The 15,086-nt window shown below is 40.5% G+C and overlaps 1 protein-coding gene across 1 annotated transcript in view; it reads right to left on the reverse strand.

Annotated features, from left to right (window-relative positions):
- The window catches only part of TEX15 (testis expressed 15, meiosis and synapsis associated), a 61,448-nt gene that overhangs the window by 20,836 nt on the left and 25,526 nt on the right, over positions 1-15,086 (reverse strand). The window contains 1 exon segment of the mRNA XM_032618294.1: positions 10,267-10,432. Coding sequence (XP_032474185.1) covers positions 10,267-10,432 — 166 coding nt within the window.

The following is a 15,086-nucleotide window of genomic DNA, read 5'->3' on the forward strand; positions in this document are numbered from 1 at the left end:
CTAAAGCAAACAGCATGTAATTAAATGAGAACATCAACAGAATTTTCAAGAAGATGAATACTTGAGCTAGCTTGCTACAGTTATGGTAACTATCCTATGGTAACAAGTTAGGCTGAAAAATCATCTAAGGAAAGAATTCAGGAAATAGTTCAATAACTACTTGTGTAGGCCAATGGAAATAAGGGCTAACATTTCCTGAATGCTAATGTCCCCAGCACTGTTAAGACTTAACCGTTACATGCATTTTGTTCTCAAATCCCCAAGAATTGAATTACTGCTATTATTATTACTTATTGTCATTGTTACACACATTTTTAAAATGAGAAATATGAGGTTCAGAGGGTTAAAACTTGCCAAAATAGTAAAGTGACAGAGTCGTGCAAATTCTTGTCCCTTAAGTTCTGGAGCTAAAGTTCTTATTTGTGTTACAGAGGGAAGGACATGCGTTTCTTAAATATACACAGAGAGGGACACATAGACAATACACTTATACATGGTCAATTATTAGGGCCATTCTCTATTCTCCAGGGATCTAGGTCACAGCTGGGAGAAGCAAGCTAGAATTTGATTACAGGCTCCTATCTTGGCACTATGAAAATTATAAATCATTCTCAGAAAAGGTTATAATCTAAAGTACAGACACTGTTGAACTTTTACCCACATTCCACGAGAACCACTGAAACATATAAAACACCTATCCTTCTCCTCCACTTGGTGCACCAGGGAAGGGAGTTCTACATGGCCCGCTCAGGAGCAGCAGCAGCGGCAGCAACTACCACGGCAGGTGATGAGGACAGAGAGGTTCAATCACTGTGACACAAGTGTGATTCCAAAAGATTATCAGCAATGGATAAGCTACAGAATCGAGAAAGTAATGTGCGTACCACAAAAGGAAAGCTGCTCTTGAAGACCACATGCTACCTGTATTTATTATTTCCTGGAACACCACTCAAAGAATTTGTATAAGTATACTATGCACATTAGTGTATTCATATTTATTTGCAAAAATAATTCACCTTTACAGTAGACAGGCCCATGGCAACAAAACACATGGCAACAATAACAAGCAAGACTAACCGATGAGATCATGACCATTTCTCTCAGTTCTGGAAATGTCAGCCTTAACTTTCAGCTCCACCGTCATCATTTCCTGCTCTTGTTTTTAGTTTGACGTTAGACTCTGTAAACCGCTAAGATCTCCATGTTGACTGTCAAGGTTTAATTCTCACAGAAGAATTACAATACTTTTTTCTGTTTTCCTAATTTCTCATGTGGTTTTTCTTGGGATCTGGAAGGACTCCCACAACAAAAGCACAAAGCATGAGAGGGAGGGAGGAAATCAAAATATACGGTTGTAAGGTTCTTACAGCACACGTGAATCACATTATGTGAAGGTGTGTTGTGATAAAGATGTATACAGGCATACCTTATTTTATTGTACTTCACTGCATTGGGCTTCACAGATATTGCATTTTTTAGGAACTGAAGGTTTGTGGCAACCTTGCGTCAAGTAAGTCTATTGGCACCATTTTTCCAACAGCATTTGTTCACTTTGTGTCCCTGTGTCACATCTGGGTAATTCTCGCAGTATTTCAAACTTCTTCATTATTATTATATTTGTTATGGTGATCTGTGATCTGTGATATTTGATGTTACTACTATGATTCACTGAAGGCTCAGATGATGGTTAGTATTTTTTAGCAATAATGCATTTTTAAATTAAGGTGTGTACATTGTTTTTTTAATGCTATTGCACACTTATACTATAATGTAAACATAACTTTATATGCACTGGGAAGCCAAAAACATTGTGTGAATCTCTTTATTGTGGTCTGGAACTGAAGCTGTGATACCTCCGAGGTATGCCTGTAAAGTAAACCCTAGAGCAGTGGTGCCGTTGACATTCTGGACCAAATAATTCTTTGTATTACCTAGTCATCTTATTGGCTGAACATTATATCCTGTTAATGGACTGAGTAGAATGAAAAAAATACAACTTAATAAAGATCCGATCCAGGGCTCCAAAAACCTTTATAAATTCAAGTAGAAAATATTCCCTGGAGGTTTGTGTTAGTAATAATACTGTTAAAAACTTTGTACTTTTCAATTTATATTCAGAATTACACTTGAAAAAAATTTAGGACTAAATATGATTTACATAATCAAAATTACCAATTAAAAATTAGCCTTTAGAACTACTTCTAGGTCTAAAAAGGTTTGTAAAGGGTTGACTTTCAAAGTTACTCAGACACTAGGATCTATGTTAACTTGTTAAATGACAGTGGCTCTGAGTTTCAACAATACCATTTCAGAGACAATAGGTAAAATGAATCCCAATAGTCTTTTGTCTTTTTTTTTGGCCGTGCCACCGTGCGTGCCTTACAGGATCTTAGTTCCCCGACCAGGGACTGAACCTGCACCCTCGGCAGTGAAAGCACAAAGTCCTAACCACTGGACTGCCAGGGGATTCCCGTACACAGAATATTTTCAATAAATATACAGTTGGCTCTCTGTATCGGTTGGTTCTGCATCCATGGATTCAACCAACCATGGACTGCAAACTTAACTTACAATCCATGATTGGTTGAATCTGAGGATGCAGAACTCGTGGATATGGAGAACCAACTATGGGACCTGAGCATCCGCAGATTTTGGTATTTGGGACAGGTCCTGGAACCAGTCTCCCATGGGTACCAAGGGACAACTGTAAATGTAAAAGACTTAGATAAAACTCATATTGATGAGATGTTATATAAGTTAGCAAAGCACAATGAATGAGTGGTAGGGCTGCGCACTTACACCTGTCACCAACCTAAATTCCTGTGTGTGTACCATGGCAAGACCCTGCTGATAACCAAGGCCCTACAGCAGCATGTAGGCCCACATCCAGCCCTGTCTTCTGTCACTGGCCTGCACCACTAGGCTCACCTGCAGCTAGCCCTTCCACAGTGATGGATACCCCTGGCCCCCATCAGGCCTCCACAGCTACATGTCCATGGCAAGACCCAGCAGTCATAGTAATGCACACCAACAGCCAGGACCACACCAAAGCTGTCAGTGCACCTGCCATTGGCACTTGCCTTGATATCTGCCCTGGCCCCCATTGCTACATGTGTGTTTATTTGATTTCTTTTTAATCATAGAATTCTAAGTATTTAATCACATTTTGAGATAATCGTTTAGTTACAGTAAATGCTTTTTGCTTCCATTTTCCTTTCTTTATTTTATTCACTGTAAGTTATCTTATTGTTCCCAAGAGAGTATAACTTTAAAATGAGTTAACATGTTACATTTTCCTTTCTAACATGAAATTTAATTATATTGCATTTAATTCACGTAAGTGTTCATCTAACAAGTGGATTCTTAGATATTTTTTGAGTTACTAAGAAACAGAACTTCTCTTTTCCTTTCCCTTTGCTCCTCTTCTTCCTTATTCCTCTTTTTTCTCAAGTAACTTCCTCAGCATCGTCTTCTGCTCGCAGATTCACAAAGCTGAGTCCACTAGAGCTGGAAGAGGCTGTAATGATCCTCCTGTCCATGAGTTCCTGACCTGGGGTTCACTTACACAGGAAAAGTCCCAGGCTGGCTATTGTGGGGAGCCCCAAAACCTTAAAATTCTGTGCAAAGCTCTGTGTTGATGTGCACTTCCCTGGGAAGAGGGGCTATAGCTTCATCAAATTCTCAGAGGGCTCCCTGACCCCAAAGGTTAAATAAGTATCACTGATGAGAAAAACAATGGCCAAGATGTCAAAATAGCTCATCCAGGATCACATAACTATGTAGTGGCAGAACCAGGAGTAGAAATTTGGTCTCTGGCTTCTAGTACAAGGCTTTTTCTGCTACACTAAGAAAGCGGGCCTAGCTTCAATTTTTATGGGGTTGTTGATATACAGTTTACGTCTTCTTTTTTAAAATTTTTTCTTTGTTTTTTAAAAATTTTTTATTGGAAACAACGTAAATGTCCACCAATAGAGGAATGGATAAAGAAGATGTGGTACAGATACACACGGAATATCACTCAGCTGTAAAAAAAGAATGAGACTGGGTCATTTGTAGAGACGTGGATGGACCTAGAGATTGTCATACAGAGTGAAGGGAGTCAGAAAGAGAAAAACAAGTATCGTATATTTGTGGAATATATGATAATGCATATATGTGGAATCTGAAAATATTGGTATAGACAACCTTATTTACAAAGCAGAAATAGAGACACAGATGTAGCGAACAAACATATGGATACCAAGGGGGAAAGGAGGGGTGGGATGAATTGGGAGATTGGGATTGACATATATACACTATTGACACTATGCATAAAATAGATAACTAATGAGGACCTACTGTATAGCACAGGGAACTCTACTCAATGCTCTGTGGTGACCTAAATGAGAAGGAAATCCAAAAAAGAGGGGATATACGTACATATATAGCTGATTCACTTTGCTGTACAGGAGAAACTAACACAACATTGTAAAGCAACTATACATGTGTGTTTATAACCAGCCCTGTCACAACTCAGGCACCTGCAACTGGCCCGCACAGCCGAGCGTGTGCATACAAACCAGCTTGGGCCACTACTGCTGCGTACTCTGGTCCTCTCCCTAGTTTATGGACCTGGAGGTGCTGCTGAGAACCCCAACAGCCATTGTAACCTCTGCAGACCCCTGGCAGTGCTTGCCAAGACCACACAAATTGTCGATGTTGTGGATCCCAATGGCCTGATCTACTGAGTTACACCGTGATCCCCAAGACATGTAGCCACCACATGCCCCTCCACTTGGCACCTGCAGCACTAACCCAGGGTCACAGCACTCTCCGGCATGTCCCCACCCCAGGTGAAAGTCTTTTCTTAGCAAAGTCAGTCCATAAAGTCTCTTCTTTAAATGTGCAGACACCTATGCAAGGCTAAAGGACCATGAAGAATCAGGGAAACGTGACTCCACCAAAGAAACACAGTAAACCTCCAGTAAATGGCCCCCCAAAAATGGAGATACAGGATTTGCTACATACAGTTGTGTAGGTCATAAGTCTGACATGGGTCTCATGGGGCTAAAATCGAGGTGTCATCTAGACTGCGTTTCCTTCTTAGGCTCTAGGGGAGGATCTCTTTCCTTGTTGGCAGAATTCAATCACCTGCAGTTGGAGGACTGAGATCCCACTTCCTTGCTGGCTGTTAGCCAAAAGCGATCCCCAAATTCCAGACAATACCTGCGTTCATAACACCTTTCCTGCATCTTTAAAGCCAGCAAAGGCAAGCTGAATCCCTCTCATACTTTTCTTTCTTCCTTCAGTCTCTCACTCTTCAGTCTTCCTCTTAAGTTTTTATGATTAAGAGCTCATATCATTAATCTGGCCCACCCAGATTACCCAAAGTAATCACCCAAACTCAAGGTCTGTGACCTCAATCACATTTGCAAAGTCCTTTTTGTTAGGTTAAAGGCTGTGGGGATCAGAGTGTGGACATCTTTGGGGGAGCATTATGCTGGCTACCACAGGAAGAATCTGAACTTATTTAGTCCCTCAACAATATTAGGAACTCAAGTTTCTTTTCCTTGACTCTCTACACTGCTGTCCATAGCTTTATCTTTATCTCTGCCTGGCTCCTCTTGTGGTCATAAGAGAGCTGCCAGCAGCAACTAGGCCTACCTGCTCCCTTGCCCACAGACACCAATAGAGACACTGACTTCACCTTCCCAGGATTTCTAAGAAAGCCTCATACCGTGTTATACTGAACCATATTGACTATGCTTGTACATCAGTAAACCAACAAAGGCAAGGGGAATGGGACAAAGAATAGTTTAGACTAATTACACGAGACAGTCTAGAACTATTAGGGAGGCTGCAGCCCACTCGTCTGGCTCTCCTTTAGTCACACCCTTCCTCCAACACTTACACTTTCAAAAATGCTCATGCTCACACGGAGCAGGTCAATCCACCTCACAAAATGGGGACCATCCAGTCTCATCGAGTTACTGCATCTAACTTCAGATCAATGATGTGAGTAACACGCCTTCCCTTAGAGCGGGTCTGGAGGTAGACTCATGTAGTCAACATCCATTTAGGCAGCGTATGGTTACAAGGTTAGGTTACCTACACGAAAAATAAATTGGTGAAGAAAACGTAGGGTAACCACAACTAAATTTAGAGAAGTGAAGAATGACACAATGGTCAGTGTTAACTGGCCCTTAGCACAAAGTATATCCTTCTAGAAAGAAATAGCTAGGATTCTTGGCCCTCAAAATTCCAAAGGCTAGGAACCACAGCATGATCTTGTTTAGACAATGGTTGTCATTAGGAATTTCAGTCTCCTGGCAACAAGCCTCTGAGACCCTCCCATTTCCCAAGGCCCTGAATTTAGAATGGTCATTACCCACTGCATTACAATTTGAAACTATCCATTTCTTTCCCCAGACTGCATTTAAAATATATCTTTATTGCGCTAAGTTGAGCAGTTCCATTTACCAGGTAGAAAATGCTTAAAAGGAGGTATCTGGGAAAGGCTGAAGGCAACAGATTTGTGCCTCAGACTTCTCTCTTGTTAAATCTCCTTTCTTTCAAACCCATATTCACACTAACTTTGGAAAAGATGAATTCTTTACTTCAGGCTAATCTTGCAAAGCTGATCTGTAAAACTAGGCCATAAGTACAAAGGATTTTCTTTTTTTAACCAAATCTGAATTTTAAAGGCCTCTTGGATCTAAGCAGGAAATGGGCAGGGCACTTCAATATCCTGAATTTTTTTGTACAAGTTCCCCCCAAACCACAGCCTCATAAAATATATGGTCTGTGCCCCCACATATCATCAACTGCCCATTTAGGAACAGTGAGACATCATTACTGCCCTCTTTCCAAGTTAAATCCATATCTTAGAATCTTCCACTAGCAAGTGGAAGTACCAAGTTCAACACCAGTACCAAGTTCAATACCAGTTTAAATGCTATCGACTTCAAGTATGGAAAACCATTCAAACTGGCTTAAAATTGAGTTAACTTCTTCTTTTTTTATATACATTTATTTATTTACTTATTTTTGGCTGCGTTGGGTCTTCGTCGCTGCGTGCGGGCTTCTCTAGTTGCGGAGAGCGGGGGCTACTCTTCGTTGCAGTGCGCGGGCTTCTAATTGTGGTGGCTTCTCTTGTGGAGCACGGGCTCTAGGCTCATGGGCTTCAGCAGCTGTGGCACGCAGGCTCAGTAGCTGCGGCGCACAGGCTTAGTTGCTCCACAGCATGTGGGATCTTCCCTGACCAGGGCTTGAACCCACGTCCCCTGCATTGGCAGGCAGATTCTTAACCACTGCACCACCAGGGAAGTCCCGAGTTAACTTCTTACAACAAGAAATTCAGAAATCAGGCAGCCTTTATCAGTTGACCTATTCCACAGCTCCAGATGTTTTCAAGGATTCAGGTTTTTTCCATCTCTCTGTTTTGCTGTCATCACCTCGAGGGTCATCCAACTGGTGTCATCATTATTCCAAGAGTGCTGCCATCAACAGGTTGAGCAACATGCTTCCTTGTTCACAGCAGATTGGCTTCTCTTTTCCAGAGACGCCCCCCCTGCCCACAAGCCAATCTGTCCTCAGTGTGTCACTGGCCCAAACTGATTTAGTTCTGTACCCTCTCCCCAAACCAATCATTGATAAAAGTAGATGAAATTAAGCATGGATGGCTCAGTCCACTCATCTGGGGTAGAATGTAAACTGAGATGCCAAGTACAAATTTAACCACAGTGTCAAGACAGGTACTGACAATTTTTAAAATGATACCCTTTCACATAAATTTGAAATGTTTAAAGGTAAGTTATCTTAAAATAAAAAAGGGTCAAACTGATACAAATAGCACAATATACTTAAGAAGAAGTGAATTCAGTTCTCTTTTACCCATTAAGACCAGCTCAAGTTCTTAACTCTTCAGAACATCTCTCAAGACTCTTACGAAGAATACTCAATCCCTCATCTATGCACCTACCTCTTACTATAACGTTATTTTATATTTAGCTGTATGTCTTCTCCACTGGAATGTAAACTCTTTAAGGCTGAGGAGAAAACATTCATTTTTCTCTGAGGGTATCAAATACAACATCTGACACAGTAGGCACTCAAATGCTCAATGAATGACTTAATACACAGATGTTTAGATGATTAACGTGTTTTTGCTGATTTCACACTTAAGAAGTGGTAGGTGCAATGTGGATAAAAAGTGGAGACTGGGGAGTTCCCTGGTGGCCTAGTGGTTAGGATTCTGGGCTCTCACTGTGTGGCCTGGGTTCAGTCCCTGGTTGGGGAAATGAGATCCCGCAAGCTGTGCAGCATGGCCAACACAACAACAACAACAAAGAAGTGGAGATTGGTATCTTTCTGGAGCTACTTGCTTTTGCTGAGATCACAGATTTATAAACTCCTCTAAGGGGAACAATAAAAAGAAAAGCTAGAGGCAGTCAATGTTATTAATACTTTCTCTTTTCATCTCTCCATCCTATTTTTCTCTTCTGCTAACCAATTCTGACTTTTCCTTTTATTTTTTTTTTACCTGTGCCTAAGACTACTTAAGGATACTTTCTACCTTCATTGATTTAAAACAATGAAATAAAAATGTAACTTAATTTAACAGTTAAGTGCTCACTGTGTTGCCAGACTCGGTTCCATACTATGGACACAAAAAACAAGATAAAACTCATAATGTAGTAAGGGAATCAGACAAAACCAACATAGTGTGGTAAGTCGTGTAAAACGAGTATAAAGTACTATGGGAGATAAATGAGTTTGTCTAATTGGGCAGACACCTAAGAAACCAATAAATCCTATACACATTAGTCATTCAGAATGTTCTATCAAGTCTTGTATTGTTGGGTAGTTGTTCTAACTTTTCTGTAATGTTAACAGGGAGAAATAAATGGTTGAAAATTAAGTGTCAGGGGGCATTATGAAAAAGGACACAATTTAAAAATGCCTAATATAACCAAAATCAAGGAACAATGCAGGAATTCATTTTTGATCACACTACTATTTCAATCTGGAAGGGGCAGTGTATGGCCAGTCCATTCTACTTTTGCTCAAAACTGTGATTTTTAGATGAAAAAATATGCCATCAACTAATTCTGTCATTCTCACCAATTCTCCCCAACAGACAACAAGTGGGATAGCATGTCTGAGTCAAGAGGCATTGATTCTAAAACAAAAAAAAAGAGACCAAAAACATTCCAAAATGAGTTCTAAGTGTGGGTCCATCAAACTATAGTTATGTTCTAAGTTAAAAATGCAAAATGGTGAAGGAGGCAAGTTCAGAAAATGAAAATGCTAAAACTGTGTTCACACAAGATCTAAACGTATTAAATACAAAATGTTTACAATGAGAACTCTGCATGTGCTCTTATTTTTTCTTACTAAGATAACATAATGGGGCTTCCCTGGTGGTGCAGTGGTTAAGTATCTGTCTCCCAATGCAGGGAACATGGGTTCGAGCCCTGGTCCAGGAAGATCCCACATGCCATGGAGCAACTAAGCCCGTGTGCCACAACTACTGAGCCTGCACTCTAGAGCCCGTGAGCCATAACTACTGAGCCTGCATGACACAACTACTGAAGCTCATGTGCCTAGAGCCTGTGCTCCACAACAAGAGAAGCCACCACAATGAGGAGCCCATGCACCACAACGAAGAGTAGCCCCTGCTCGCCGCAACTAGAGAAAGCCCGCGCGCAGTAACGAAGACCCAACGCAGCCAAAAATAATTAATTAATTAATTAATTAATTAACTAACTAACATAATGGAATGTGCCTTCCCAAAAACCAGAAGGGGTACTTTTTAAAAGTGTCAGAAATTGTGGCTCTTGTGGAGTAGTTGGAAATAGGCAGATACAACTCCGCCAAATTAGAACATCAACTCAGTCTCTGAAGGATTGAGTCAAGAAAAAAAATTCCTTTCTAAATATTTTAAGCGCTATTTTATATTATGCAGGAGGCACAAGGATCTACAAAATGGCTCCTTAATAAATGTGCTGATGTATGCTTCTGAAAAACTTACAAAGATTAAAAAAGAAGGGAGTGTCCGAAGTCTGGCTACATTAATGTGCAGGAATTACTAACCAAATCCCACACTTAGCTTTTTACTATTACAGAAGGCTATGAGATGGCAACAAAATAAGGAATAAAACACCTCTGTACTTATTTTCTTAGTAATACTTATCAAATCTCAAGTGGCAGAAATAACAGATTCGTATAAAACCTCACATCAAAAACAAACAAAATCTCAAACTTCCTTAGGTCACAGTAACTTACCTCTTAGAAGTAAAATTTTTTTCCAGCTCTTCATTGTGAATCAGTTTTGTATCTCCAAACTGCCATGAAGACTGTAGATCACAGCTTACATCAAGCCGGCACTGATTAAGAGTATCGTGTATGAAATTATACTCTCTAGTATTGGTGCAACAAGGTGACAAGTAAACTAAAAATAAAGAAAAGGGCAAGTGGTTATTTGTGTTTAAAATGACATTGTTGGGACTTCCTGGTGGCGCAGTGGTTAAGAATCTGCCTGCCAATGCAGGCAACACCGGTTCGAGCCCTGGTCCTGGAAGATCCCACATGCCACGGAGCTACTGAGCCGGTGCACCACAACTACTGCAGCCTGTGTGCCTAGAGCCTGTGCTCCGCAACAAAGAGAAGCCACCGCAATGAGAAGCCCAATCGCCGCAACTAGAGAAAGCCCGTGCACAGCAACGAAGACCCAACACAGCCAAATAAATAAATAATAAAATGACATTATCGTACACCTGCACAATCACAACTGTGTATCAATATAAGACACAAAATAAACAAATATTTGGAATTTTCTTTAACCATCTGGAGGCATTTATATTTAAGATTCTATAACAGTAATACAGACTTCCTATACCTCGTATATATGAAAATATGAAACTTGCTTTTCTCCACTACCTATAGGGAGTTCTTAAAAGTTGACGCAGATATACTAGATAGTACTAGAATTCAGGTGACTTGTTTTCAACTTAAGATGTACAGACTCTATAACATACAGTGCTACACAAACCTGGTAGCTACTGTTAATGCATGAATATTTCTTGAATTTCCCCCAAATAAGGCAACCTATATACTAGTAAACTGGTTATTTTGACTTGCAAAAATACCAGAACATCGCTGTAAACTCTTGGCTGACGTGGTGGCATGACCAAGAGGCACACTTTGAGAAGACAATAAGCAGTGTTTAAGCATTGCTATATTAAGTAGATGCATAAAAGAATAAAACCCTCAAGGAAGAGGACTCGGAGGAAACTGGGGAATACAGTTGATTCTTGTTATTTGGCGAAGGTATAGACTATTAAAGTTGCTGCCAAGAGTGAATTAGTGAATACTGAACTATTAATCTTAGGAGAAATACAGGGCTACGTTCCTGTCAGCCTCTGGTCACATTTTTGACAACTGGAATGCCATCTGCAGTAAGTTTGTTTGCCAACATCCCGGTAAAACAAGCCAGTCTCATCAGGGATGGAAACTTGCCACATAACCTTTTCCTGTATAACACTTAGCAGGTGTCTTTAAAATTCTCCCCCAGCCTCCTGTTCTGCAGAACCTGCCTACCTGCATCCGTTATCACCTTTTGAAATGTGTGAGTCAGCCAGCACTAGCCAAGAGGGACCTAACATTTTCCTGCCCCTGGGGACCATGACTGTAAGTCTCTTTGGCTTTTTGCCTCACAACAATGCTGCCCACAAGCTATTTATTTATTTGTGTGTTGGGTCTTCGTTTCTGTGCGAGGGCTTTCTCTAGTTGCGGCGAGCAAGGGCCAATCTTCATCGCGGTATGCAGGCCTCTCACTGTCGCGGCCTCTCTTGTTGCAGAGCACAGGCTCCAGACGCGCAGGCTCGGTAGCTGTGGCTCACGGGCCTAGGTGCTCCGCGGAATGTGGGATCTTCCCCGACCAGGGCTCGAACCTGTGTCCCCTGCATTGGCAGGCAGATTCTCAACCACTGCGCCACCAGGTAAGCCCGTCACAAGCTTTTTATTGGTGGTCATCTCATGAATCTATAAATGTAGATTCCATCCTTTCCACAGGAAAGGAACCACAAATGTTCCTTTAACACTTTCTGGAGAGGCTTGATGTACAAACTGGCAAATTTCCTCTTCCTTTTCCTGAAGGTTCCATACTGTTGGTCAACAGCACTATAACTTACCTTACAGTGTAGCTTTTGTGACACATATTTTCTCTGTAAGGCACATCATAGACTCCTTGAGCTTAGGAACACCAGACAGCATTTCAGCATGATATGGTGGAGACCATTTTAAACGCAGACATCACCGACAAAAATGCAAACAACACAGCACTAAGTAGGTGACTAAATGGACACATTTATAATGAGAGCTGGAACAAGATGCAGAGCTCCGTTTCATCTGGCCTCATCTAGGAACGTGTGCATCAAGTGACTCAAATTTTTCACCACTCGCACGTGTCTGCAAATGACTGTGAAAGCACTGCTGCTGAGTACTGATGCTGGGGGTTACAAGCAAATTTTAGCAAGTAGGAGAATTTGCAGATATGGAATCTGTGAATAATGAGGAACAATGATATATATAATTTAAACAAATTTCCATGTATATGAATCTAATTAACATAACAATAGTCCTTTGTATTTAACAATCAACAGAATAAGTTACAATGGCAAAACTAATACAAAATATTACAATCCTCTGTTTATCAAAAAAACCTCATTCTTCATCCCCTTCCCATCTTAAATTCTATTATTAAATTGAAATAAAATTAATCCAAGTAAAACTAATTTTCGCTTTAATATTTTAAACAATTTAATTGTTACAAATTTTGATCATTTCATAAGATATGAGATATGATTTTGTGCATGTATGCCTGTGTTTAACTTCTTATTTTGAAGTGAATATAGATCACACAACATTCTTATAGAGGCCCTGTATACCCCTAACCCAAACTCCCCGGTGGAAACATGTAATTATAATAAAATATCAAAACCAGAAAAATGACACTGGTATAATCCATAGTCCTCATTAACATTGTACCAGTTTTATGTGCAGTTATGTGTGTGTGGGTAGTTCCATGCAATTTTATCTCATGTGTAGATTCATGTAACAACCACTATAATCAAGATACACAACTTTTCCACCTCTCATGCTACTCCTTTACATACAGTCATACTGGTACCCCATACCTCTTCTCTTCCTCTCAGTCCTGGAAACTACCAATCTGTTCTCCATCTCTGTACCCTTTATCGTTTCAAGAATGTTTTGTAAATGGAATTTTGTACTTCAACCTGTGGAGACTGGCTTTTTTCTTTTTTTTTTTTTTTTTTTTATAAATTTAGTTTTATTTATTTTTGGCTGCGTTGGGTCTTCGTTGCTGCACGTGGGCTTTCTCTAGTTGCGGCGAGTGGGGGCTACTCTTTGTTGTGGTGTGCGGGCTTCTCATTGCGGTGGCTTCTCTTGTTGTGGAGCACTGCCTCTAGGCACGCAGGTTTCGGTAGTTGTGGCACACAGGCTCAGTAGTTGTGGCTTGAGGGCTCAGCTGCTCCGCAGCATGTGGGATCTTCCAGGACTAGGGCTCGAACCTGTGTCCCCTGCATTGGCAGGCAGATTCTTAACCACTGCGCCACCAAGGAAGTCCAAGACTGGCTTTTTTCATTCAGCATATTCCCTCTGAGATCCAACCAAGCTGTTGTTGTTCCAGTAACTCATTTTTTAAAACTGCTGATAAGTATCCCATGGTATGGATGCATCATACTTTAACCACTCACTCACTGGAAATCAGGGTGATTACCAATTTCTGGCTATTACAAATAAAGGTGCTATAAACATTTTTGTTTGGACTTAAGTTTTCATTTCTCTGGGATAAATGTCCAAAAGTGCAATTGCTGGGTCATATGGTAGTTGCATGTTTAGTCTTTTAAGAAACCATCAAACTGTTTTTGTTACCTGACCATCGGTTGCATGACTGATTTGGGTTCCCCATATTCTTCCTAGCTTTTGGCATTACTATTCTTATTTTAGCCGTTTTAACAAGCATGAAGTGACACCTCGCTGTGGTTCTGATTAGCACTTCCTCAATGGCTATGATGAGCATCTCTTTGTGTGCTTATCTGCCATCCACACCTCTTTAGTGAAATGGCTGTTCGTGTCTTTGCCTGTTTTCTGCTTGGATGTAACACTCTCTTTTCCCTTACTATTGAGTTTTGAAGGTGCTTTATATGTTCTAGATGAGAGTCCTTGGTTAGATTTATGATATGTAAATGCTTCCCCCCACTCGTAGCTTGTCTTTTCACCTTCCTAACAGAGTCTTTCACAAAATAAAAGTTTTAAATTTTGATGGAGTCCAGTTTACCACATTTTTTTTTTTGGATTGTGCTTCTGGCATCATGCTAAGGACTCTTCATCTAACCCTAGATCCTGGAGATGTTTTCTTCTAAAAGTCTTACAGTTTCCCGGGATTCATTTTGAATTAATTTTTGTGTGAAGTTTGGGTGAAATTCTTTTTTTTTTTTTTTGCCTATGGATAGCTTTCAATTGCTCCATGATATCTGATGAAAAGGCTACCTTTCCTCCACTCAATATACCCTTGTTAAAAATCAACTGAAAGGAAACCAATTGAGCATATTTGTGTAGGTCTATTTCTGGAATCTCCATTCTGTCCCACTGATTTAAGTGTCTATCTTTGTCAATGCCACAGTGTCTTGATTATTGTAGTTACACAGTAAGCCTTAGTATTGGCTACAGTAATTCTAAACACTTCTATTTCAAAACTGTTTTCGCTATTCTAGTTTCTTTGTCTTCTCATGTAAATTTTTAAATTTTATTTATTTATTTTTGGTTGTGTTGGGTTTTCGTTGCTGCACATGGGCTTTCTCTAGTTGCAGTGAGAGAGGGCTACTCTTCCTTGTGGTGCACGGGCTTCTCATTGCAGTGGCTTCTCTTGTTGCAAAGCACAGGCTCTAGGTGCGCAGGCTTCTGTAACTGTGGCTCGTGGGTTCAGTAGTTGTGGCTCACAGGTTCTAGAGTGCAGGCTCAGTAGTTGTGGCACAAGGGCTTAGTTGCTCTGCAGCATGTGGGAATCTTCCCAGACCAGG

This window comes from Phocoena sinus, chromosome 21 (assembly GCF_008692025.1).
Source record: "Phocoena sinus isolate mPhoSin1 chromosome 21, mPhoSin1.pri, whole genome shotgun sequence".
NCBI classification, from domain to species: domain Eukaryota; kingdom Metazoa; phylum Chordata; class Mammalia; order Artiodactyla; family Phocoenidae; genus Phocoena; species Phocoena sinus.